The sequence below is a fragment of the Pteropus alecto genome, unplaced genomic scaffold (genome assembly GCF_000325575.1).
Source record: "Pteropus alecto unplaced genomic scaffold, ASM32557v1 scaffold555, whole genome shotgun sequence".
Taxonomy (NCBI): Eukaryota; Metazoa; Chordata; class Mammalia; order Chiroptera; family Pteropodidae; genus Pteropus; species Pteropus alecto.
In genome coordinates this window covers 530,096-554,336 of record NW_006436809.1, presented here as the reverse complement: position 1 = coordinate 554,336, position 24,241 = coordinate 530,096, and the positions used below count along the sequence as shown (strand labels likewise).

At 45.6% G+C, this 24,241-nt stretch overlaps 2 protein-coding genes across 11 annotated transcripts; both read left to right on the top strand.

Moving 5' to 3' along the window:
- Positions 1-11,664: 11,664 nt before the first annotated feature.
- IER3 (immediate early response 3) lies at positions 11,665-12,923 on the top strand. Its single transcript, XM_006913670.3, has 2 exons — positions 11,665-11,918; positions 12,011-12,923. Exons 1-2 carry the CDS (start codon positions 11,709-11,711, stop codon positions 12,269-12,271), a joined length of 471 nt encoding a protein of 156 aa, XP_006913732.1. The 5' UTR covers positions 11,665-11,708; the 3' UTR covers positions 12,272-12,923.
- Positions 12,924-13,238: 315 nt separating this feature from the next.
- On the top strand, positions 13,239-23,835 carry FLOT1 (flotillin 1). 10 transcript variants are annotated; one of them, XM_015590759.2, is made up of 14 exons: positions 13,273-13,366; positions 13,457-13,485; positions 13,832-13,888; positions 14,164-14,282; positions 14,370-14,460; positions 14,647-14,790; positions 14,930-15,049; positions 15,133-15,228; positions 15,450-15,602; positions 20,757-20,938; positions 21,134-21,179; positions 21,299-21,436; positions 21,655-21,819; positions 23,526-23,835. In XM_015590759.2, exons 3-14 carry the CDS (start codon positions 13,868-13,870, stop codon positions 23,553-23,555), a joined length of 1,305 nt encoding a protein of 434 aa, XP_015446245.1. In that variant the 5' UTR covers positions 13,273-13,366; positions 13,457-13,485; positions 13,832-13,867; the 3' UTR covers positions 23,556-23,835. The 10 variants fall into 10 exon arrangements, with proteins under 10 accessions (XP_006913730.1, XP_024903818.1, XP_015446245.1 ...); XM_015590761.2 differs by having other exon boundaries at positions 13,274-13,366; positions 14,207-14,282; XM_006913668.3 differs by lacking the exon at positions 13,457-13,485 and having other exon boundaries at positions 13,239-13,366; positions 14,207-14,282.
- The last annotated feature ends 406 nt before the right edge of the window (positions 23,836-24,241 follow it).

Here is a 24,241-nt window from a genome sequence, read left to right as displayed (position 1 = left end):
TCAACTTCACTCTACCAACATCATGTCAGTTGGCTCACAAAATTCCTGAAAATACAATGATCGGCTCTCATGAGTTGGTATGAGCTGGCTCCAGCACAGCACTGGAAAAGGGTTGGAATGGCAATTACATTTCATGAAGTTTGCTATATGCCAGGCACTGTATGAGACATTTTGCATATATTATCTTCTTTAATCCTTTTACTCAATGCTGAAGGGCAAGGCCAAACTTCCCCAACCATTAATTCCTTTTTAGAAAGATACCCATATGGATGGATTTATTTTTACATATTTTTTCTACAACTTTGGAAGGTATATTTGTCATTCTTATTATGGACAATTAGAAATAGCAGGAAATGGAAGTTAAGAAGAACAAATGGCGTCTTGTGGATATTTTCTGGGCTTTGACCATCCAGCTTCTACTCTCTCCTCTGAGAACAGTCATTGGATTCTTTGGGAAATCACGTGTGCAGTCCTAATGGCCTGTCAGTTAAGGTGTCTTTTCTTCCCCTGGCCCTTACATAAACTAGGCTAATTAAACACTCTCTGCTGGGACTTGAGATGATGGACATGAATAGGAGAGATGGAAAAACTAGTTGTCACTCATTCATTTCAGCAGGTAGCAAGGACATGACTTGATTCTTGCTACCGAATCCCCTGGAGCTGCTTTGGTTCCTGTGTTCCCTGAGCCTGATTCTCTAGCCTTCCTTTGATTCTGTGGGCTAACCAATATCTTCCCAATACCCCACTTTTCTGTTTGAGTTAGTCACAATGAGTTTCTGTGGCTTGAAATGAAAGAAATCCAAATGCTAAGAAAGAAAGGTAGAAGCATTAGACGAATTTAAGGAAGCTGAGGTAATATGCACAGAGTTTTAGAATGACATTTCTATATCACTACTGGCAGATAAATGAATAAATTATGTAAGGAAAACATAGGCAAACCTACTCAGAATGGAAGGCTGAGTTATCTGTGTTCTACAGTGCAGGAATTATGGGCAGAGCTGACATTATATATTCTTCAGTGTTAAGTAAGGGGGTTGAAATATACCATTGGATGCTCATCACAGGGTTATTAAAGGCAACTCAAACCATTTTGCAACAAGAGTGACTCTGTTTCTAGAATTACTATGGAATGCATAGAAGTTTTGTTTTGTTTTGTTTTGTTGTTTCTAGTATGTTGGTAATTTGGGTGAAGGACCAAAGAGAAAACAGTAAGTACTCGTAGTCAGCATTTATCGGAGAGAAGAGAATGGATTCTGGATGGTGAAGGTCCAGAAAATATCCACTACGTCATATTTTCTGGAAAGTAAAGTTAATTTATGATGATCTCATTAGAAACTACACTCAATGGACAGTTGTCTGGCGGGTTTCTAGTATGGAAACCAGGAGTTGCATTCAGGTTTGTGTGACTGCTCAGTGTTTCTGCTGGTTCTGTGCCTCAACCAAAACTTTCCCCCACCACCCACCCCTCAATGATGTCTCCCTGCTCTGAATTCCTAGAATGCTTGGTTTCTGTATCAACATTCCATTAATCTGACATTCAACTCATTGATTTGCTGGATCTTCATATGAGGAAAAGTACTTGTTAAGCTCTAATATACCAAATAAATGTTAGTAATTGTGTGATCATGTATGTGTATACTATATACATAATGTACATAATATATACATGTACCATATACATGTAACTATATACATAGATGTGTGTATATACAGTTATAGTTATATAGTTATTATGTGTTTCTTGTTTCCCCTTCACTAGGTTATAAATTTCTTGAGGCCCACATTTTATTTATCTTTCTGCCTTCCACTGGTCTCACTCAGTTGGAACACATTTGACAGTCAATCTACTGAATTTTTGTGTGTGAAGACTAGCCTCTAACATTACAAGTCTGAAACTTTCAGCCACTTATCTTCACTGCCCTCCTGTATCCTACGGGACAGCTGGGAGGACTGGATGAAATAATGGGTACAAAGCACCCTGGATCGGTTAGTTCCATGTGGCCTATGGCAGAAGAAACTCAGCGGTTTTAGTTTCCTCTTCAGCCTCCTGTCTTCTTTTTCACAGAAGTTTAGGTCATGGATAAGATCAGAAATATGCTTCCGTTTTTCAATGATAGATTTCTAAAGAAGTGGTTTCTAGACCTATGAATGGGCAGTATGTGACATTATCTAATGAGAGAGGACTGATCTTGACTTTTTTTTTAAGTGTTGAAAGCAGATTAAAGCCATCAGCCTACCATAAATGTTTTCCCAAATCAGCATTTTTCCTTCTCTCGTCCCATCCATCATCTGGCTCAATGCTGTCCAATAGAACTTTCTGTGATGATGGAAATGTTCTATATCTGTGCTTTCTAATATGTTAACCACAAGCCACATGTGGTTATTGTGCACTTGAAATGTGGCTGATACAAATGAGAAGCTGAATTTTAAGTTATATTAAATTTTAAAATTTAAATAGCCATATGCTACTATATGGGACAGCACAGAGATAAATTAAAAGAATCCAGATTTCTTCATTCATTCATTCATTCATTCATCTTTCAACCAAAATCTATTGAATACTAAATATACGTCAGGTGCAATTACTAAACCTTGACATTAGGTTCAACGATTAGGTTCTCATCTGAAAGAGCTCAAAATTTGGAGAAACAAATAATCTTTTGAGATAACCTCAAGACTTAATGTGTCTTCTGGCTATATAATGTCCTCTTGAGAAAAGTAGCTGGAGATTTCTTAGGGGGGAAACAAATAATCCTTTGAGATAACCTCAAGACTTAATGTATCTTCTAGCTATATAACATCCTCTTGATAAAAGTAGCTAGAGATTTCTTAGGCATGGGTCACTCTGTAGATGACCTTACCTCCCTGGCATCACCTGTTGGATTAGGATCCTTGCCTGAGCTAGAAGCAGTTCCCAAGGGCTGGCAAGAGACAACGATATGGCCAGAGGTGAGCATGCCAAGGAGGGCTGCCCTACTGGGTTATTCTATGCTGAAGAGGGTGTGTACGACCCATTCAGAATCTGAAAGTGAGACACATGCAAGGATGCAAATGTCAGAGCAATGTAAAACCCCAAAGACACAAAGAGCTAGGGCACTGAGCTGAATAATAAGTTAATAATGAGGATTGTTGAGAGGCAGGAAAACATAGAGGTTGGTAGCTCTGTCTCTGGAGCCAAACTTCCTGGATGCTGATCCCAGCTCTGCCCCTCACCTGCTGTGTAAAGCCTCTGCCTGGAAAATGGATGATATAAAGCACTTTTTCTCAGAGGCCTACTGTGAAAATTAGATGAATTAGAACATGGAAGTGATCCCAAGTGGACCAGCTCCAGCATCCACTCTCTGACCAATGTGCTGCACTGCTGGATTTTGAAATGGGGTAGATCAGGGTTCTAATCTAATTCCCAGTACTTCTTGGTTATGCAATCTTGTTTTCCCCATCTGTAAAATGAATATACAAATAATAATAGTAGGGGTTTATGAAGACTTAATGAATTGATTCATCTAGAGCACTCAGAACAGTGCATACAAAGCATTGCATGTGCCCAAGCAGTGTGGGCTAGTGTTACTTTACACTATGCCACGGAACCTAGGCAGAATCATGCAGCAGACACTGACTGTGGGGACACCAGCATACAGAGAGATATTGAGCCACAGGGTGGTCTGGGCAGGAAGTGGGATATGCTTCTAGAGCTGCTGCTGGGCCTTAAAACTGCTGGGGCATCCTGAGGACATGCCTGTTGTTCAGCCCCAGGGATGACTGCATTCTAGCCCATCCCTGTCCCCTGAGGTAACTTACCTGCAAGCCCATTCTCTGACAAAGAAAACATTTTGACTTGGCAGATGATGTAGGAATTTACAGCAGGAACATTTTGATGCAGCCTCCTTAAAACAGTCCTGAGTATAAAATGGTAAACTGCTTTGGAAAACATCATGGCAATTTTTATGAAGTTAAATATATACTGAGTTATACTACTCCCAGGAATTCACTAGAGCAGTGGTCCCCAACCTTTTTGGCACCAGGGACCGGTGTTTCTATGAGAATCGAATGCATGGTGATCTGAGGTAGAGCTGAGGTGGTGATGCTAGCACTAGGGAGCAGCTCGCTGGCAGTTCACCTTCTGCTCTGCGGCCTAGTTCCTAACAGGCCGCAGACCAGTACAGGTCCATGGCCCGGGGGGTTGGGGACCCTTGCACTAGAGCAATAAGAATACACGTCCACAAAAAGGGTTGTATATAAATGTTCATAGCAATTATTCATAATAGCCAAAAATAAGAAAAAAAAAACACACACAAATATGCATCAATGTGAATGAATAAACCAACTGTAGCATATTTATACAAAAGGAAAAAACTAATGGCTCATTGAAAACATGGCTGAATCACAGAAATATCATACTGAGCAAAAGATTGCAGACATAAAAGAGTGTCTACTATAATTTTATTTATATAACATTCTAGAATAGGCAAAACTGCAGGAACAGAAATCAGATTAGTGATCACTAGGGATTTAGAGTAGAGAGATGATAGTGATTACAAAGGGGCATGAGGAATTTTCTAGGGCAATGGAAATATTCTATATCATGATTGTGGTGACATTTACACAACTATATGAGTTTGTCAAAAGTCATCAAACTATACTCCTAAAAAGGATAGATTTTACTGCATGTAAGGTATATTTCAATATACCCAGCTTTTTTTTAATGTAGTATCACCAAGCACTACTAGATTCTATGTGAAAGGGTGGGAGTCAGAAGCAGGATGAGTACAATTCACAGGGATGGGTTGAGAATATCTGCTTTATACATTTCTTACTGATTTTCTTTAAATGCTGACAAAAACTTTTTTGGCCTTGTTGAGACGTCCCTCGCATCAAAATGGCTGCATCACAATGTCATCTGTACTTCCAGGCAATCAGAGAGATCAATAGACAAATGACTATTATATGCTGTGTTTGATGCTTCAAGAGATTTATGTACAAAGTAGATGGACTAATTCTGCATGGAGGGTTTTCCCAGAAGGATGGAGAGGAAAAAGGAAATAGCATGTGTGAAGGGTCTAATGGGTATGAGTTTGGCACATGTGAGGAAAAACACAAAGTCAGACATGACGCCCTACCTCAGGGCACAGGTAAAACAATGGGGGTGTTGAGAGAGAAGCTGTGAAGTTTGCTGGATTCCGATTGGGAGGCCAATGTAGGCCCCACTAGAGAGTTTGGAGGCATAGAAGAAGCAGGCACTGACGTGGTCAAGTCCCTCATAAAAGAAAGCTCTAGGGAAGGCATAGAAGACTGGCTGGAGGGAAAAAAAGTTAGGAAGCTTCTTTGTGGCCCATCCTTATCATCGTTTCCATTATATAAAAGGTGCCTTTCTGCCAATGGGTTGTTCTGAATATCAAAGTATTAGATAAGTAAATCTCAGCTAGGGTACTCAGCTCTGAGAGTAGCTCAACTGCATGGTAATTTGGGACCCGCTGTTTCTTTCTAGAACTGGGGAACCCTAAACGACCCCTTAATTAAGGCTCTCAGGGTTAGCACCGCTTGGTCTGTTTCAGAGATGCACAGTTCTAGGAGTAAACCCAAAGGGTCATGGTCCACAGTGGAGGAGATCAACAGAGCCAAGGGGACACAATGATATTTTAGCTTCTCCTTGTGACCAATCCCCTTCTGTGCTGGGTGGGAGTTCCAAACAAGGAAACAACTGACCAATCATCTAGGAGGGAGAGCGTCATAATAGGGGAAGGACCACTCAGAGCCAGGAGCCAAGACAACAGCAGCAAAAGGCCCAGCCACTCCAGGGAATTTATGAAGCCATGAAGAGAAAACATGAGGGAAAGTAAGGCTACTGCCTACCCAGCCCAGCTTCCTCTTTCATGAGCTCATGGTTAAAGCCAGGCCAAGCAAGAGAGTGCCAGCGATTGAGTGAGCTTGTTTTTTCCCTAACTTGGTTCTGAGTCACACAGAGCATCTACTCTTCCCAGAAAACCACAGCAGGGATCACCCCCTGGCAGCTGGTCAACCCCATTCCTAACACACAATCCCCTCAGCAGGCCAGAAGCTGGAAGTCCGCCAGCTTAATCCCATCCAAGCACCTGCCCTGCCCCCACAGGCTTCACTGGGAGGACGGGGCCAGGGCCCCTCCCAACCTTTAAAGAACAGGGCTAGTGACAGCGGCTTGGGAAGTAGGAGGGAGGTACGTCTGACTTTGAGCACACACAGGAGACGGGAGACGCTGCTGAATCACGTACTTGCAGAGGAGGGAGACTCATTAGAGAGCCTTTAATCTAAGCCCTTGAGATTATGGATCAAGTCATCTAGTAAATACAGGGTGTCTGTAAAGGCAGTACAAGAGAGGAAATACTTCATTCGTTAAACTTTCCCCCATGATTAGACTTCAAATTAAACCTCAATCATATTCTCCAAGTGTTGACATTAAAGCAATCTTCAAAGAGATGCAGGCTGCTGAACTAAAGAACCCTCCATTTCTAGCCTTCTCAGGCAGCCTGTATTGGGAGCCACAGTTCTAGGTACTGAAAATAGAGCAGTAAATAAGATAGTGCTGCTCTCATGGAGTTATAATCTGGTGGGAAGGAAACTGAGGCCAAAAGAAGTTGCTACAATACTGGGGTCCTAGGAAGCCAGTGTTGACACAAAAACAGAGGTGTTGGATCTTTTCCCAGCTACCCACTCTAAACAGCCCCCAGGAAATTTTGGCTGAGTTGTGCTGAGCTGCATCCCAGGTCAGGGACACCTTACTCTTTTGTGACCTTGCCTTGGTACTTCAGGCACCCTTTGCCATCCTTTTACGTCAGGGAAAACTGCCATGGCCTGACCTTGGCCCTCCTAAGACCAGAATGAAAGTCCTTAGAGGTGACTTATTAACTTGCTGTCAAGAATTCACCACCCACCCTACCACTATGCCTCTGGCAAGAATAGTCCCCACTAGCAAGTGTATGTATGCGGAGAGGCCTGCGGAAGGATGTTTAAAAGCACTAACGTTGGCTAAACAAGAACTAAGAATGCGGAAGTCTCTGCTTCTTTGGAAAAAAGAAAAAGCTGCAAACCCAGCCTGAGATGGAGGAGAGAAGGGGGGACAGAAAGAGAAAGATAAATAATTTTTTCCTCATGATTTTAGCACTTTGGAGGCTAATTTCTCGTCCCAGCCTCCTATTTCTGGGTTTGCTCACTGCTGCCCATATCTGCCCCAAAGCAGCCCCTCTTCCCATGATCATAATGCCCACCACAGATGAAGCACTCGCTGTGTGCCTAGGAGCAATATATTCATATTTTTAATTCTCACAATAACCTTAAAGCCAATTTGCCCACTTTTCAATTGAGGAAACATTTTCAGAGAAGTTAAGTAAGCTGACCCAATATCACATAGTTGATAAGTAACAGAACTGGAATTTAAACCTATTTTCCTCTAACACTACTAGATGATAATATGCTCTTGCTACCGCATGTATCTTTTCTATCTCACACCCATCTCAAGTCAAGGAATAGTTCCTGAGCATCTATGAAAGACCAGGTGCAGCTAAAAGCTTTCAGTTTTCATTCCCTGACCCCGGACCTTGCTCCATCCCTCTATCCCCGCTTCTCTTTCTCAGAAGCTCCCACTTCCAAATATCTGTCTCCCTCTCCCCTACCTGCCTCCTTCCTATTACCTTTGTCCCCCATTCTAGCCTTGCTCAGAAATGCAGCAGTACTCCAAGTGGGGTGCAGGCATGACTCACTCTTACGACAGAAACTTATAGGGGGTAAGGGCCAGAGCTTTACATTCATGGCCTGCACAGTTATTCCTGATTCATGGTATATCACCCTGAGCCTCAGATGAGTATTCCCCAACTTTCTCTTTGAAGAGGGAGTCTGAAGGCCTCTAAAGGGACACCTATGAACAGACACTTCTGGGGGTAAGGTATAGCTTCTTGGAGGAGATGCATTGAAAAATATTTATTAAGCCCCTACTAGGTGAAAGGCCTAACACTAGAGATACCATAGAGGTATCATGAGGAAAAGGGCTGATGTGGTTCTGTATACTCATGGAGATTATATCCCAATGAGGGAAACGCATAATGACAAAAAGTAAACAAATACATAAAATTATTCCATTGTGATGAGTGTTATGAAAAAAACAAACAGGGGCTAAGAAAGAGATTAATGGAAGGTCACAGTAACAGGTCAAAGGAGGGGAATGAAGGAATCTTGGGAAGATGGCAAGGAAATGAGGAGAGCTGGAAATAAATGGGCCTCTAATCCTGTTTTCCTAGGATTAGGGCTGTGAGAACTAGTCCAGCTGCTGGTCTCAGCCCCTGGCCCTTTCTGGCCTTAACTCATCCTTCAGCCCTCACCTCCACACCCCCTCATTGGCTTAATGATTCATTCTTAACCTTTCCCTAGCTTCCTGTTTGGAGAGGGTGGGGTGAGGTGGAGCAGAGCCCTGGGTCCCTCAGGGTAGTAGGAATGGGGATGGAGTTGTTTAAGGAGAAACGGTGAGGTCTCTGATTTCTCTGTTTCTTCTCTTTGTCTCATTCTGGTCTTGCCACAAGGACAATGAGGATAACTAGGCCCAGCTGGAGGCCTTGATTCCAGATGTGGGAGATAGTGGTGAGACAAGATCCTGACATCCTCCTTTCATTTCCCCTCCCCTGCCTAATGGCCTGTAGAAATTTTCCATCATAAACAACTATGCATTCCTGATCTGGTGTGCCTCCCGCCTCTCCCACAAAGCAGTTTTCTTCCATCACCATTACTCCCCCTCGTCCCCAATTTGTGTCTGAGAGTGTGAGCTGCTCCACGCATGTAAGTAATCATGTATTTATGTTGGTTGCTGTGTAGTATGCAGGTTGCCTTGGAATATGGGTGTAGGTAGGTGTGCAGGCTCACTGTGCTTGGGTGTAGATGTAAGAATGATGGCGGGTATGAAAGGCAGGTGTGGGAAAGGGATGTGTCTTCATAGAGGAGGTGTGTTTTATGCCTGTCGGTAAGAAGAAGTGTGTAATGCTGCAGGGGTCCCATGGCCTAGACAGGAGTAGTGGGTGTAAAATAAAGTGACATATAGACCCAGGAAGAAATTATACATATGGCAATGACATCGATTTCTAGCCCAATTGTGGAGCCATCCCCTTGTTTGCATCCCCATACAATCTTGGTTGAGAAACGCCCTTAAGTGTTCCTTGTTTGGTGTCAGTGTAAGAATTGTCCTAGCTTTTCTTAAGATGTTATAAACTTATATGTGGGGTTTGAAGGAATGTATGCATGTCTCAAAAGCTTGGGGTGACCTAGCCAGTACGTGCATTTATAGTTCTGCATTTTCATCTTTCTTTTTTCCCTCCATCTTTCATTTATCAAGATTATTGAGCAACTACTATATACAAGGCACCATGCTAGGTTTATGGCGGCCACAAAACACATGTGGCACAGTCTCTAATGCAAGGGGTCATACGTGAGCTCACAGTGTGTGCCAGGCATAATGTGATCTGGTGTAAAGATCTGAGCCCAACACATTTCAGATCTCTAGAGTCAGCTTTGCTTCCTTCATTCTCTGTTGTCAGCACCCCGCCTCTCCATGTTCCCTGACTCTAATGATACCCATTCTATTGTTAAATTCTAGTGATTTCATGCTAGGAATGTCTCTTAGCACCACCTCCTCTTCTTGGTCCCTCTGCTATAACCCAGTTCAGGCCCTTGTCACCTCCCTGCATCTCTTTAAGAGCCCCCGCCCCTGCCTCAGTGCCTCTCCATCAAGAGTATGCTCCTTATCCCACCCAGTTCCCAGCTCGAATTGTCCTCCTGTTATACCATCCTATGCCCCACAAGCTCCACAGTCTAGTCACACTGATTCCTATCCTGGCAGCTAAGCTCTCCCCACTCTGCTCAACTCCTTCCCAGAACTTAAGATTTCTCACCACTCCTTTACTGGGAACTTATTCTGGGATTGTTTTCTTTGTGATTCCTCAAACACATCTTGTACTTTTCCATTCCAAGGTCTTCGCTGATTCCATTCTCTTTCTCACAGTCATCTTCCACGTCTGACTCTCTGGTATCCCGACCACTATTCATGGTCATCTTACATGCCACTCTTCCATGAAGCCTCACTTGATTGATTAGTGAATACTAGCTTTTTTGGGTCCCCCTTACACTGTCTTCCATTTTCTTAGGACCTTCAAGGATTTCTCCTGGTCCAACCCACACCTGAGGTGCTGGCTGTATCTGGCTTGACTCACTCAGTAGCACTGAAACCAACCTCAGTACTCTTAACAGTATCTTTAACAGGGTGCCTGCGAATGCCCTAAAGATGTTCTATTCTGTCTCCATGAGAGCTGTCTTTATGGCAGTTATGAAAATGTGTCAATTCTGTCCTAAGTTGAGTTATTACCATTACCACAATATTTGCATAATACCTCACAGTTTAAAATGTTCTTCACATAAATTTTGTTATTTGATTCATACAACAAGGGGCAAATCTGGGTGAATGCTAACCTTCTGCCTTTGTATCTTGTGGTCCTCTGCCCCAGCTTTGTATGAACATCCAAGTGGGTAACTTTGCTGGGTTGTCCCTATGCAGTCTCCACACTTTGCCCTCTCCACCGCCCCCCGCCCCCTGAGTGATGTGCATGTTGAAAGGGGGCAGAATATGCCACCTCAAAATATGCTACTTTGGCCTGTGAATTTCTTTGAGCTGAAGGCTATCAAGACCCAGCAGACTCAGGAAGAGCTTTCGGCAACCCCATCCCCCCACCTTAACTGCCTAAAGTAATTTATTAGGGGGCCTGTACCAGAGAGATATTATCAGCGAGATTTTTTTTTTTTTATCTGAAAGACTTGCCTGGTTGGCAGGGCCAACATCTGATTGCCAAACACCTGCTCTTCTTATCTTCCTGTGAATTGCCCTCTTCCCCTGTGAACCTCAGACCCCTATCCCATTCCTTAGCTCCTATTCCTTAGGATGGCATATAAGCCTCAATTGCCTGACTATCTTTGAGTCTTTGAGTCTCAGGTCTTCATGAGCCCCGTAAGTATGTAATTAATTATTTTTTTCTCCTGTTACTATCCTATGTCAATTTAATTACAAGACTAGTTTAAAAACCTAGAAGAGAAGAAGGGAAAATTTTCCACCCCTACTATACAGTTTGTGTGTGAATGTTTGTGCGTGCGTTTTTCTGTGTTCTAAAGCAGGCAGGGTTGGGGCTGGGTGTGTTCATTTTTCTTCCTCTGCTTGGCTATTTCTATAATGACTTCCCTCTTGGGGTGTGTGTTTTCTATGCACATCTACAAGCGTGTGAATGTACCTGTGTAACTGTGATTCCTTGACTTTGCTGGGTCCCTATTGTAGCAGGATTGCCCAACTTCCTTAAGTAAACTCTGCTTAAGTAAACCCCCAGAGATGGGGTCTGTGAACCATCTCCTTGACTGTCTGTGGGCCCCACTCCAGCTGCCACATGTCCCGACATGTGCCTGCAGCCCGGGACCTCACCCACCCCCACTCACAACTCACACACTCACAACACACACTTGGGCACCTAGGATTACACAGTCAAATAACTGTCTCCATCCCCCTCCCTTTGCTTAACCGTCGGAATTTCCAGCCGGTTCCGGCCTACCGCTTGCAGCAGGGGTGGAGTTGAGAAGGGCCCGCCCAATTCTCGGTCTTACTTAACTAGCTCAGCAGGGCTGCGAGTCCGCAGTCGTCTTTCCTCTCCGCTCGGGGTACAATGTGTCACTCTCGCAGCTCCCTCCCCACCATGACCGTCCTGCGGGCCGCTACCCCGGTACCCTCCACCAGCCCAGGCCCCCGGCGAAGCTCTGGTCCTGAGATCTTCACCTTCGACCCTCTCCCGGAGCCCGCGGTGGCCTCGACCGCGCGCCCCAGTGCCTACCGCGGCCACAGAAAGCGCAGCCGTAGGGTCCTCTACCCACGAGTGGTGAGTGTCTTGAGTGGGCAGTCCGGGGTCGGAAGGAACGGCCGGACTTCGGGACCCCGAGCTGACCTGTTCCCTTTGTCGTCCTCCCTCAGGTCCGGCGCCAGCCGCCAGCTGAAGATCCGAACCCTGCCAAAAGACTTCTCTTTCTTCTGCTCACCATCGTCTTCTGCCAGATCCTGATGGCTGAAGACGGTGTGCCGGCGCCTCTGACCCCGGAGGACGCCCGGAGCACTGCGTCCCCGAGCCCCACCCCTGCGCCTCCGACCCTCGAACCCCATAATCTGACCGTGGAGCCCTCGGATTACGCTCTGGACCTCAGCACTTTTCTCCAGCAACACCCGGCTGCCTTCTAACCGTGACTCCCCACACGCTCCCAACGAGACTGAAAAACCAAAGAAACACCAGGTGTTATCTGGTGCGCGAGAACGTATCCCAAACTGGGACTGCCGAGGCAACTCGCACTCAACACTACAGGGGAGCTGCCAGCCTGCGCCGGGATAGGACACGTGCGGACACGTCCCGGCCAGGCCGGGTGGGGAAGAAGGGCGGCGTTAATTTATGTCTCATTGCTCCTAATTGATATTTAATGTATTTATGTCCCCTAAGTGGTAGAGGGGTTATATAATATTTATTTTAACTTATGCGTGGGTGCGAACGTGCCCCTTGCTGCAAATGCAGGTCTCTTGGTATTTATTGAGCTTGGTGGGATTGGTGGAGGCGCCTAGGACGGAGGAAGGTGGTGGGGGCGCCCCCCCGGCTGTGGGTCAAGGACGGTGGTGGGTTATTGGTTTACAGGGTGACACTCCGTCCTCCAGCATCTCAACCCCCTGAGTCTAATGTGTGAGGCTTCGACGGACTGTTGGGAATAAGGTCCCTTGGCTTTGGATTTCCTCTAAGTTGCCCCAAAAGAGTGGCTATGAAGTGCGGGGTGGGGCCTGCTGAGGGCGGCTTTGGGGTCGTCCGGTATGTTCTGTGAACACAAATAAACTCGATTTACTGTCGGCAGTTTCTGAGTGTATCTTTGCCAGCGGCGACTCCTCCCGTTCTTCCTGGCTTCGGGCTCCGGGGACCCGGTGGCCACTACCCCAGCAGGACCTCCTCTTGGGCCTCAAGCGCCTCTTCCCGTATCACAGAACCCAGTATCCGGTGGCCGGACGCAGACGTTTGTTGCCTAGTCTGCGGTTTTCCCAGCTGGTTGCCGCGGGGCATATCCGAGATGAGGCAATGTCCCCCGCCCGAGAACTCTGGCTTACAGAGGTCACGTAACGCGCCAACCGTGGAGCCTAGAGCGGCTCCAGCGGCTGGCGCTGTGGAGAAGCTGGGCCCACATCCGCCCGCGGGCTGAGCTCCGAGCGGGGCCTGACGGGAAAGGGGCGGGCCGAGCACCCGGCCGCGGGTTGGGCCGCCGCGGGCGAGCGGGGTCGCATTGCCGCAGTCTCAGGGTGCAGGTAGGTAGATGGCTGGGGGGCGCGCGCGAGCGTGAGCGCGAGTCCACTTCCAGGAAGGTTGTTTGCGAGTGGCTCTGGTTTGGCTCCTAGGTCCCCGGCAGCTGCTCGAGTCCTGGAAGGTAGGTGGGGGCGGGGAGATGAAGTCAGGCTGCAGAGGAGTAGAGTGGGTGGTGCGAGGTCTGGAGGCCTCTGGGCGTGAGAGAGCTTTATCAGATCAGGGAGAACCGTCCTCACTGCACACCTGGACGCGGCAAGGGGCTGGCTGATAGTCATGAACAGGCGGGAAGGGGTCGCAGGGGGGTCTACAGGATTTCACAGGGAAAGCCTTAGCGGACCCCTGGGTGCGGAAGGGAACTGGGCGGTGGTGGCTGCAGGCTGGGCGGGACTGATAGGAAAGGGAATCACTCCTGTGGACTCCATAGCGCCCCTTCTCCCTCCGCAAAGGTTTTCTTTCCTCTCCTCCAGCTCCCACTTGGGCCATGTTTTTCACCTGTGGTCCAAATGAGGCCATGGTGGTCTCCGGTAAGTATTGTTCTCTTCTCAGCCAGTGACTCCTAGTCCCCTGTGAGCCTGGCCCCTGCCTCTTCCCCCTCTCCCTTCCAGCTCCTGTCGCGGCAAGCCTTCAGCACCGCCACCCCCATCCCCACCCCCACGCCGCTACCGCCTATCGCTGCAAGCTTGTGATTTCCAGCCGCTACCCTTACCAGGCCCAGACTGCCTCCCCTCCAGCTCCCAGATTTCCTCGTGGGAATTATCCCACCTCCCTCCCTCACTTTTTCAGCTTTTCATTGTTCCAGCTCTACCACCGCCACCGCAGCTCACTGGCCCCTCACCTTGCAGGTTTCTGCCGGAGCCCCCCAGTCATGGTGGCCGGAGGGCGAGTCTTTGTCCTACCCTGCATCCAGCAGATCCAGAGGTGGGTAGGAAGACATCCAGGGAAGGGGAACCCCATTTTTCTCTCTTTCCTCCTTTTCTCACTGGCCACTCTTCTTTTTCCCTCTAGGATCTCTCTCAACACATTGACCCTCAATGTCAAAAGTGAAAAGGTTTACACTCGCCATGGGGTCCCCATCTCAGTAACTGGCATTGCCCAGGTGAGGCTTTCAGAGCCTTTCCTCCATAGTCCACTCCCCCATCACGTTCTTTGACCCCAAACTTTAAGGATTTTCTCTGCCAGTCTCACCTTCTCCAAGGCACTTGACTCTCCCCTTCTCCCCCTGCTTCCTCCCTGGCTTCATGAGACCTCCACCACACCCTTCCTACCCTTCCTCTGGCTACAGGTGAAAATCCAGGGGCAGAACAAGGAGATGTTGGCGGCTGCCTGCCAAATGTTCCTAGGGAAGACAGAGGCTGAGATTGCCCACATTGCACTGGAGACGCTGGAGGGCCACCAGAGGGCTATCATGGCCCACATGACTGTGGAGGTGGGCCTGATGGCAGGGAAAGATCCAGAAGGGGTGCCAGACTGAGGGGGGGGCCTAAGGACTGAGCTAGTCCATAGGAGACAGTGGCCAGAGGGTCTGAGAGCTTAAGTTCTTCCTTCCCTCCATCCTATTATCCTAGGAAATCTACAAAGACAGGCAGAAATTCTCCGAGCAAGTTTTCAAAGTGGCCTCCTCAGACCTGGTCAACATGGGCATCAGTGTGGTCAGCTATACCCTGAAGGACATTCATGATGATCAGGTAAATCTAGACAGTTGATCTGTTTCTCTGCTCTCCTTTCTTAAAACCTCCCAAGGACTCTGATTTCTGCATCTTTCCCACAGGACTATTTGCACTCCTTGGGGAAGGCTCGAACCGCTCAAGTCCAAAAAGATGCTCGGATTGGAGAAGCAGAGGCCAAGAGAGATGCTGGGATCCGGGTAAGAGAGATGGGGGTCACTTGATCACCGTGAGCTTATTGGGCACTCCATGGGAGAGGGACTGGAAGGGGCACAGCTGACTGGGAGCTGGTGGAACTGGGCTGGCAACAGGAATAGACAAGGCCAGGGCGAAGGCAGGGGAGCCTGATGGAGAGCAGCCTCTTCTGCCTGGGGCCTTCCTCTCCTTGCTCTGACTCTCTACCTGATATCTGTATGGACAGGAGGCCAAAGCCAAGCAAGAGAAGGTGTCTGCTCAGTACCTGAGTGAGATTGAGATGGCCAAGGCTCAGAGAGACTACGAGCTGAAGAAGGCTGCTTATGACATCGAGGTCAACACCCGCCGGGCACAGGCTGACCTGGCCTATCAACTTCAGGTCAGAGCCACCATGCTGGGCACATGGCCAGGCTAGACTTTGCCTCTGCTTCATTCCTCTCAGATACTCTTATCTCAGGCCACCACTCTTTCTCATATATTCTAACTCTTATTTGGCTCTCCATTTCTGACCCACCACTTCCATACATGGAAGATTTAAAAAATTTAAACATTTCAGCAGAAAAACAAAGAAAAGGCCAGAAGGTATATGATCAGTAGGGCTGATCGTACGTATGGGGCAGGTTGTGCCCTGTGCAAGGGCACCTGGATGAAGGATAACCAGAGCTGAGATTCAGCCAATGCTCCACTCACCAAGCTGTGCATTCTGGTATAGGCCAATAGGTTTGCATCCACCCAGAGAAAGGGGTGCCTTTTTCTCATTTGCACAGGGCAACCCTGGTGATCAAAGAAGGGTGTGAGGAAAGAAAACATGGAGTTGGGCTTTGAATCCTGCAAAGTGAGATACAGGTAGCCTTTGATATTGCAAGGAAATACAGTCAGTCTTCATTATTTGAGGAATCCACATTGAGAAAGTGCCTACTCACTAAAATGTATTGGTAACCCCAAAATCAGTACTTATAGCACTTTTATGGTCATTTGCAGACATGCATAGAGAGACGAAAATCTGAATTGTCTTGCACAGTTTCAATTGAGGTTGAACAAGATGTTCTACCTTTCAACTCATACTGTAAACTGTCGTTTTCATAGTATATTTAGTGACACATTTTTCAAATTTTTGTGTTCTTTGTTGGTGATTTCTTTGTTTAAAATAGTTCCTAAGCATGGTGCTGAAGTGGTGTCTAGTATTCCTAAGTACAAGAATGGTGTGACATGCTTTATGGCAGGGGTCCCCAAACCCTGGTACCAGTCTGTAGCCTGTTAGGAACCAGGCTGCACAGCAAGAGGTGAGTGATGGTGGAGCAAATGAAGCTTCATCTGTATTCGCAGCCACTCCCCAGCACTGGCATCACTGCCTCAGCTCCACCTCAGATCATTAGGCATTAGATTCTCATAGGAGCACAGATCCCTGGTGCCAAAAAGGTTGGGGACCACTGCCTTGTGGAGAGAATACATGGGTTAAATAAGCTTCATTCAGGTATGAGTTAATAGTGCTGTTGGCTATGAATTTATTGATAATGAATCAACACTATTTATTACATAGGTGTCTTTAAACAGAAACACATAAAACAAGGTTATATATTGATCTTTTGATAAAAATATGACCCGAGGCTCATAGGAACCTAACCCTGTATTTCCCCTAGGAACAAAATAAGTATTTGCTAATTCAGTGTTCATGGCTACTTTATAGAACCACCATGAATAACAAGAATCGACTGTACTTTGAGGAGTTTACCCAAAGGATAGCAATATTATGAAATTCATTTTGCCAAGAGTTGGTACTGGCTGAAAGCATAATGAGGGGCAAAACCTCTTCAGTTATGATAAATTCCCTGGCTTGACAGGTAATTGAGTGTGACATAGTGCTTTGCTGCTCAAAGCGTGGTCTGCTTACCAGCAGTATAGCATCACTGGATTATTTGTTAAAAATACAAAGTTATAGGCTCTGGCCCAGACTGAATCAGAACCAGCATTTTAACAAAATCCCTAGGTGATTCATGTATACATTAGAGTTTGAGAAGCAGTAACAGTGAAACCACTAAGCATGGGTGGGACTATAGATAAGGTCCTTAACACTCTAAACGTGGCTTTCTTTATCCACAAAGTAGTGGATTGAGCTGATTTGGGCTCTGTTCACCTTTTATTATTTCCTCATTTTCTGCCAGGCTTTGTGCTAAGTATTCATAAAATAATGATTCAGTCAGCAATTATCTATGAAATGCCTCCTATGTGGCAGGCATTTATTTGGAGGTGAGGATGTAAGTGTGAAAGATCCCTTCTCTGTGTTACAGTATAACACAGAACACAGCTAATAAGCAAGTAAGTAAACTTCACAGGCTCTAATTATCTTGTTTAAGTGCTATGAAAGAAGGAAATAGGGTGATGAGAAAGCAATGAGGATTACTATATTAGGTTGGAGAGTGGTCAGAGAAAGCTCCTGTGAGGAAATAACATGAAATAAAACCTGAAGATAAGAAAGAACCAGCAATGTAAAGAGTTATGGGTCAAGAATATTCTAAGCCAGTGATGTTCAAATAGAACTTTTGTGATGATAGAAATGCTCTATATTTGTGTTGTGTTGCTGAGCACTTGAAATGTGGCTAGTGAAATGTGACTGAGGAGGAGCATTTGAGATCTTACTTTCCAGCAATTGTCATCAGTTTTGGCTCAAATAAACTCTAATTAAATAATCAAAAAGAAAAAGAAAAGAAACAGGACTGAGGAACTAAATTTTAAATTTTATTTAATGTTAATTTAAATGTAAATAGCCATATGTTGCTAGTAGCTAGGCAGGGTACCAGCAAGTGCAAAGGCTCTGAGGGAGGAAAGAGCTTGGCATGTCTCAGGAACAGAAAGGAGATTTCTGATCTAGTATGGCTGGTTTGCTGTAAGAAGAGGCAGGCAGGGCCAGATCACATAGGGTTCAGGTAGCTGTGATAGAAACTTAGAATTCAAAGCACAAAGAGAAGCTATTAGAGAACTTTAAGTAGGGAAGTACTGTGGTCTAATTTATGTTTTTACAAGGATCAGTCTAGCTGCTGTGTGGATTGTCAGAAAGGCAACAGGGAGATTGGAAGCTTTTTCAAAGATGATGGATTAAATAAATGCAGCTAATTGCATTCTCTAAACCTCACTGGAACTACATAGAGTAATTTAAAAAGAGAGAGAGAGAATGGGGACAGAAGGAATAGAAACCATAGCATCACTTTAGAAGCTAGAAAGTCATGGTAATTGACTAAGAATGTCTGAGACAGGTGAACACAAAAGTGCCAGGGAGAAAACAGTGACATGATCTGAGGCTCAGGAGCTGGTACAACCAGGGGCCTGGAAGACATCTGGAGATTTATTATCTGATAACAGTAAACCAGAGGATGTGACTTGGGGCCAGCCAGACATAGGTGAGGGCCTGGTACTTCACCAGTAAGGGGAATGAAGTGACTGTACACTTACTGAATGCTAAATGCTGACAGCCTCTTCTCACACTCTCACCCCACTCGGCTCCCAGAACCTTCACCTTCCAAAGAATAAATCAGAAAACTGCTCTGGGAAACACGACCAATCCAAAAGAAAAGACTTAAAGATCCTGAATCTGGTTTCTCAGTAAATGACCTACCCAGATCACCCTAGAGTGAAGCTCTAAGTCCACCAGCTTTACCCACAACCCAGAGCTTCTGTTCAGTGTTGTAGATCCTCTTTACTGTGAGCAAACAACCAAGGATTACCTGATGCGCAAAGGAGACCTGCAACATGGAAGACAGACCAAAATCACAAACAGAGCAAAGCCATTTGAAGGATACATACTGTGAGAGAAGGAGAAAGCTTTTTAAAAAGTTAATATACTCAGTAAGATAAGAGAAGAATTCACATCCACTAAGTCAGGATGTAGAACAGAAAATAAAAAAGAGCTCTTAGAAATTAATAAGATGGCAGAAATGAAAAAAAAAAATCATTTTGGAAGAGAAATTCTAATAAATCTCTCAGAAAACAAATGGGGACAAAAATAGATAAAAATATTAGAGGCCAGTCTAGTAGATCCAATAGAACAAAGAAAATGGAAGGAAGTAACCAAATGAAAAAATTCCAAAATATCTGTTCTGAAGGGTGTGAAACAACCCACCAAGTGCCCAACACAACGAGTGGAAAACATCTACATTGAAACACATGACTGAAATTTTAGAACATAGAACAAAGAAAAGATCTAGAAGCTTCCAGAGATTAAAAAAAACAGATCTCAAAGGGTCAGGCATCAAAATAACTTCACATTTCTTAAGCTAGAAGATCATGGAGCAATGCCATCAAAATTCTGATGAAAATGAATTTCAACATAAGTAACCTGTACTCAACCTAACTGTAATTCAAATAGAGAAGTAAGATCTCAGAAAATGTATTGCTTACATTCTCTTTCCAAGGAAGCTACTGGAGGCTGAGTTTCAGCAAAAGGTGGCCTAAACAAGAGGGGTGGGCTCTAACACAGGAGAGAGTTGCGCCTGCATACTGGAGTAGGGAGCAGCTAGTCCAGTTGGGAATAGGCTTGATATTTCAGGTCAAAGACAGTACAGGATACCATATCCAGAAGCACCTTTCCTCTGTAGTGAATAGGTGAGCCGAATAAAGGCAGGGGTGCCATCTCTCATGTTGGTGACCCATGGGATGATAGTGCATGTCTGGGCTGAAGCAATGAGACAGGAAGGAAATACGCTTCTCCCCTGTGCCTCTTCTCACCAACATCTTGGCAAGAGAGGTCTACTCCCTGTACTCTACAAGAAATAAGAAATAAGAAAAAATGCTTAAGTAAGAGGCATGCTACATATACACGTTCTTGTAAATCCTTGTAGAGTGCCCCTAGAAGGGCACACAAGAAGCTGGTCACAATGATTGCTTCCACAGAAGGGAACCAGGTAGTTTGGAAATAGGTGGGAGGAAACCTTACTTCTCACTATTTACTTTTTTCTTTTGAGTTTGTACCATATACAAAAGTAAAAATGAAAAAGATATACATGCATACACACCCAAACGCCTAAAAAGAAAGTCAATAGAGGCTATTGCAGTAGTCAGGGGCTGGAGTTGACTGGCTTGCACTAAGGTTATAGCAGCACAGTTGAAGATAAGGGGACGGATTTGAGCAAGACTGGAGGTAGAAAATGGCCACTGTGTGCTAAGTGCTCTCCAGGTACTCAAACCCTAGAGGGAGACACGGTGGGAAAATAAAGTAATAATGGACGCTCATGGAGGGACACTGCATCTGGCCTAAAAGAGACGGGACTGGCTCCTTGCCCTATCCAGCTCTCACACTGAGGCTACCTGGGGAAATGCCCTAATTTTTGATATTGGCTCTGAGAAAGAGGATCAGGCCATCCCCAGGCCATGCCTTGGATTTGTTTGGGAAATAGACTCCACTGGGCTGGCTGAGCCAATTGGGGGCCTAGTTCATGTGCTTGCTCTGTTTTCATAGCCTTCCCTAGAGCTCAGCCCTGGTTTCTCTCTCTGGTTCCTGAGCACTTGCTCTTCAGCTATAACGTTGAGCATCCCTCCTCAGGTGGCCAAGACTAAGCAGCAGATCGAGGAGCAGAGGGTCCAGGTGCAGGTGGTAGAGCGGGCCCAGCAGGTGGCAGTGCAGGAGCAAGAGATCGCCCGCCGAGAGAAGGAGCTGGAGGCCAGAGTGAGGAAGCCCGCAGAAGCAGAGCGTTACAAGCTGGAGCGCCTAGCCGAGGCAGAGAAGTAAACACCCCCCTCCCAGGCCCCCTCCTGACTTCTTCACCACCTGGGCACCCCCCAGATGGAGCTGAGGTCTTCACTTCCTAGACTCCTATGGAACTCAGGTTGCAGGGGCCTCTACCCCCAGCATGAGGGGGCCTTTCTCCCAGGAGCAAAGGCCCCTCTCAGCTCCTCTCTTTACTCCCCTTGTTTGCTCAGGTCCCAGCTGATTATGCAGGCAGAAGCAGAAGCTGAGTCTGTGCGGGTGAGTTAGAAAGTGGCTCTTGCTCACTTGTGGGGGGAGTGGGTGTTGCTGCTGAGCTGGGGTTTCTTGTCCTTAACTGTTGCCGGCATCAGTACAACAATATGCTGTTTTCTCCTCAGATGCGTGGGGAGGCCCAGGCCTTTGCCATAGGGGCCCGAGCCCGGGCAGAGGCTGAGCAGATGGCCAAGAAGGCAGAAGCATTCCAGCTGTACCAGGAGGCTGCTCAGCTGGACATGCTGCTAGAGAAGCTGCCCCAGGTCTGGGGGTTGTGTGGGTACCAGGGAGCAGGGGGTGGGGAAGTGAGGGGCTTAGGGAGAACCAGGTTAGGGGACCACAAATTAGGGGTGAGAGTTATAAGCCAGTGACCAAAGTGAGAAAGGATGATCAGTAGGGCAAGAGTCTTAAACACAGGGTAAGGCGATTTAGGAGAGGTGTGATCAGATCACAGGTGCTAAGTGGGCATCTCACCTACCAGGTGGCAGAGGAGATCAGTGGTCCCTTGACATCGGCCAATAAAATCACAATGGTGTCCAGTGGAAGTGGGGCTGTGGGGGCAGCCAAAGTGACCGGGGAAGTACTGGACATCCTGAGCCGCCTGCCGGAGAGCGTGGAGAGACTCACAGGCATCAGCATCTCTCAGGTGAGGTTCTCCAGGGTGGGGCCTGTGGAGTAGAATTACTGGGTTCCTGTAGTATATGATGCAGCACACTGACATTTATTACTTTTTTTTGTGCCAGACACTGCTGAGCTTCTACACAAATGGTTTTTATTTTAAAAAAAAAAAAAAAAAAAAAAACTTTTAAAAAATCAAACTACCCTTGGGGTATGTAGTATTTTACAAAGTAAAGAAACTGAACTCCAACATGTTAAATAACTTAGCCCATGTCATACAGCCAGGGAAACTGAGCTTCCAACTTGGGCCGGCTGTCTCTAGTGCAAGGAACTAGTTGCAGCCTGTTGACTTTTTTTGTTTGCCTGTTGACATTTAATTCCAAAGTATATCACTGCTTTTCTTGGTGCCTGTTTATTCACCTATAGCTTATGGTAGAAATCAGAGAGTGGGCTCTTGAACCAGACTGTTTTTGTGTGAAACCTAGCTCCAGTGCATGCTGGCTGTGACCTTGGAGAAGTTTTAAACTTCTCTGTACCTGATTCCTTACAAGTTAATAATAGCAACAACCCTGTTGAATTGTTAAGGAGATTAACTAAGTAATATTTAAAAATTGTTTAGAACACTGACTGGCACATAGTTAAGTATACATAAGAGTGTTAAAAAAATACATATAGAAATAAAAGTATTAGACCATTTCAGTGACCTTCAAGCTGGATTGCTTTGGAGCCTCCATGAGGCCTAAAGTGGAGGATTGGGAGCTACGGACGCTTCCACACCCTTTCAGTCATTTGTTGTTTTTCTGTTGCTGCTTTAAACTACTGTATTGAAATATGATTGGTATGTAAAAAGCTGTATATATTTAATGTTTATAATTTGATGAATTTGGAATAAGTACATATCTGTGAAACCATCACCATCATCAAGGTTATAGACATATTATTCATCATCTCCCAAAGTTTCCTCCTGTCATTATTTTGTGGTAAGAATGCTTAACATAAGATCTATCCTCTTAGCAAATTTTAAGTGTATAGTACAGTGTTGTTAGCTATAGGCACTATGCTGTATGGTAGATCTCCAGAATTTATCTTGTTTAACTAAAACTTTGACCATCACCTCTCCATTTCCCTTCCCTAAGCTCCTAGCTCTGCTTCTATGAGTTAACACTATTTTTTTATTTTTTCAATTACAGTTGAACATTATTTCATATTAGCTTCAAGTGTACAGCATAGTAGTTAGGCATTTATATAATTTACACAACGATCCCCCAATTAGTCTGGTACCCACCTAGCACTATACAGTTATTAAAATATTGACTATATTCCCTATGCTATACTTTACATCCTCATGACTATTTTGTAACTGCCAATTTGTACTTCTTAATCCCTTACCCTTTTCACTCAGTCCCACCCCCAATCTGGCATCCATCAGTTTGTTCTCTGTATCTGAGTGTGTTCGTTTTATTCTTTAGATTCCATGTACAAGTGAGATCATATATTTGTCTTTCTCTGACTTATTTAATTTAGCATAATACCTTCTAGGTCTATCTACGTTGTCTTACAGTTAACTCATTGTTATGCATAGAACCTAATGACTGCTTGGCAAAAGAGGGTGAGGTAGGAAAACCAGAAGATTCTTGGAAGTGCATGTCCTCCCTACAGCCCATTTGTCTAAATGAGACCTGGGAGAACATAGCATCTGGTTCCTAGTCGTCATCCACTATTGTCTTTTGCCAGGTGAACCACAAGCCTTTGCGAACAGCCTGAGAGTCTTCAACCTTCGCAGATGCCTAGCTTCATGGTTCAAGTTGCCTGAATGGTCCCCATATTGCATGCATTTCAACTGACCTGAGAATGTCTTTTGACAGTGGGATTCCACCACTCATCTCTCATTGCCAAATAGCCTGTGCCTTCCCTTGGAGGGGAAGGGTTGCTCCCCTTCCCAGGCCCACACCACCAAGACTGCCAGTCCCCTGGGCTCTCATGCCAGCGTTGATAATCCCACCCCACCACAGCTTCAACTTCCTAATTAAACTAAACTGTCTGAGCCTGTTGTCCAGAATTATTTTCTTACCAAGACTGAGGGATGGCTGGAGGTTCTCAAGTGGTCAAATAAATTTGAACTCATGCAAAATGAACATAGCTTGCTCCCTTCCAGTAGGCTTTCAAAAATGGGAAAGTTACTCAGATACTGTAGAGTTGGAGAATTCTCCCCAAAGTTGTTCAGAAAGCATGCCGATGTGGAATGCTGAGAATTGCATTAGTCTCTAGAATTACTGAAAATATCCCAGGTAAATTGACTTAAGTTTCCAGGCAAGCTGAGACTTGTTTTGTACACTTAAAAGCACAAGTTGAGCAGTGTTTAGAATGGGATCTTGCTAAACCCCATACTTTACCTTAGTTGACTAAGAAAACCCCACTGAATTATAGAAAATAGCAAGATACCCATAATG

Coding starts and splice junctions, on each gene's coding strand:
- IER3 (XM_006913670.3), top strand. CDS start 11,709: ATGTGTCACTCTCGCAGCTCCCTCCCCACCATGACCGTCCTGCGGGCC. Junction 11,919..12,010: donor GGGTCCTCTACCCACGAGTG/GTGAGTGTCTTG, acceptor GTCCTCCCTCAG/GTCCGGCGCCAGCCGCCAGC.
- FLOT1 (XM_015590759.2), top strand. CDS start 13,868: ATGAGGCCATGGTGGTCTCCG. Junction 14,461..14,646: donor CAGTAACTGGCATTGCCCAG/GTGAGGCTTTCA, acceptor CTCTGGCTACAG/GTGAAAATCCAGGGGCAGAA. Junction 21,820..23,525: donor CAGGCATCAGCATCTCTCAG/GTGAGGTTCTCC, acceptor GTCTTTTGCCAG/GTGAACCACAAGCCTTTGCG.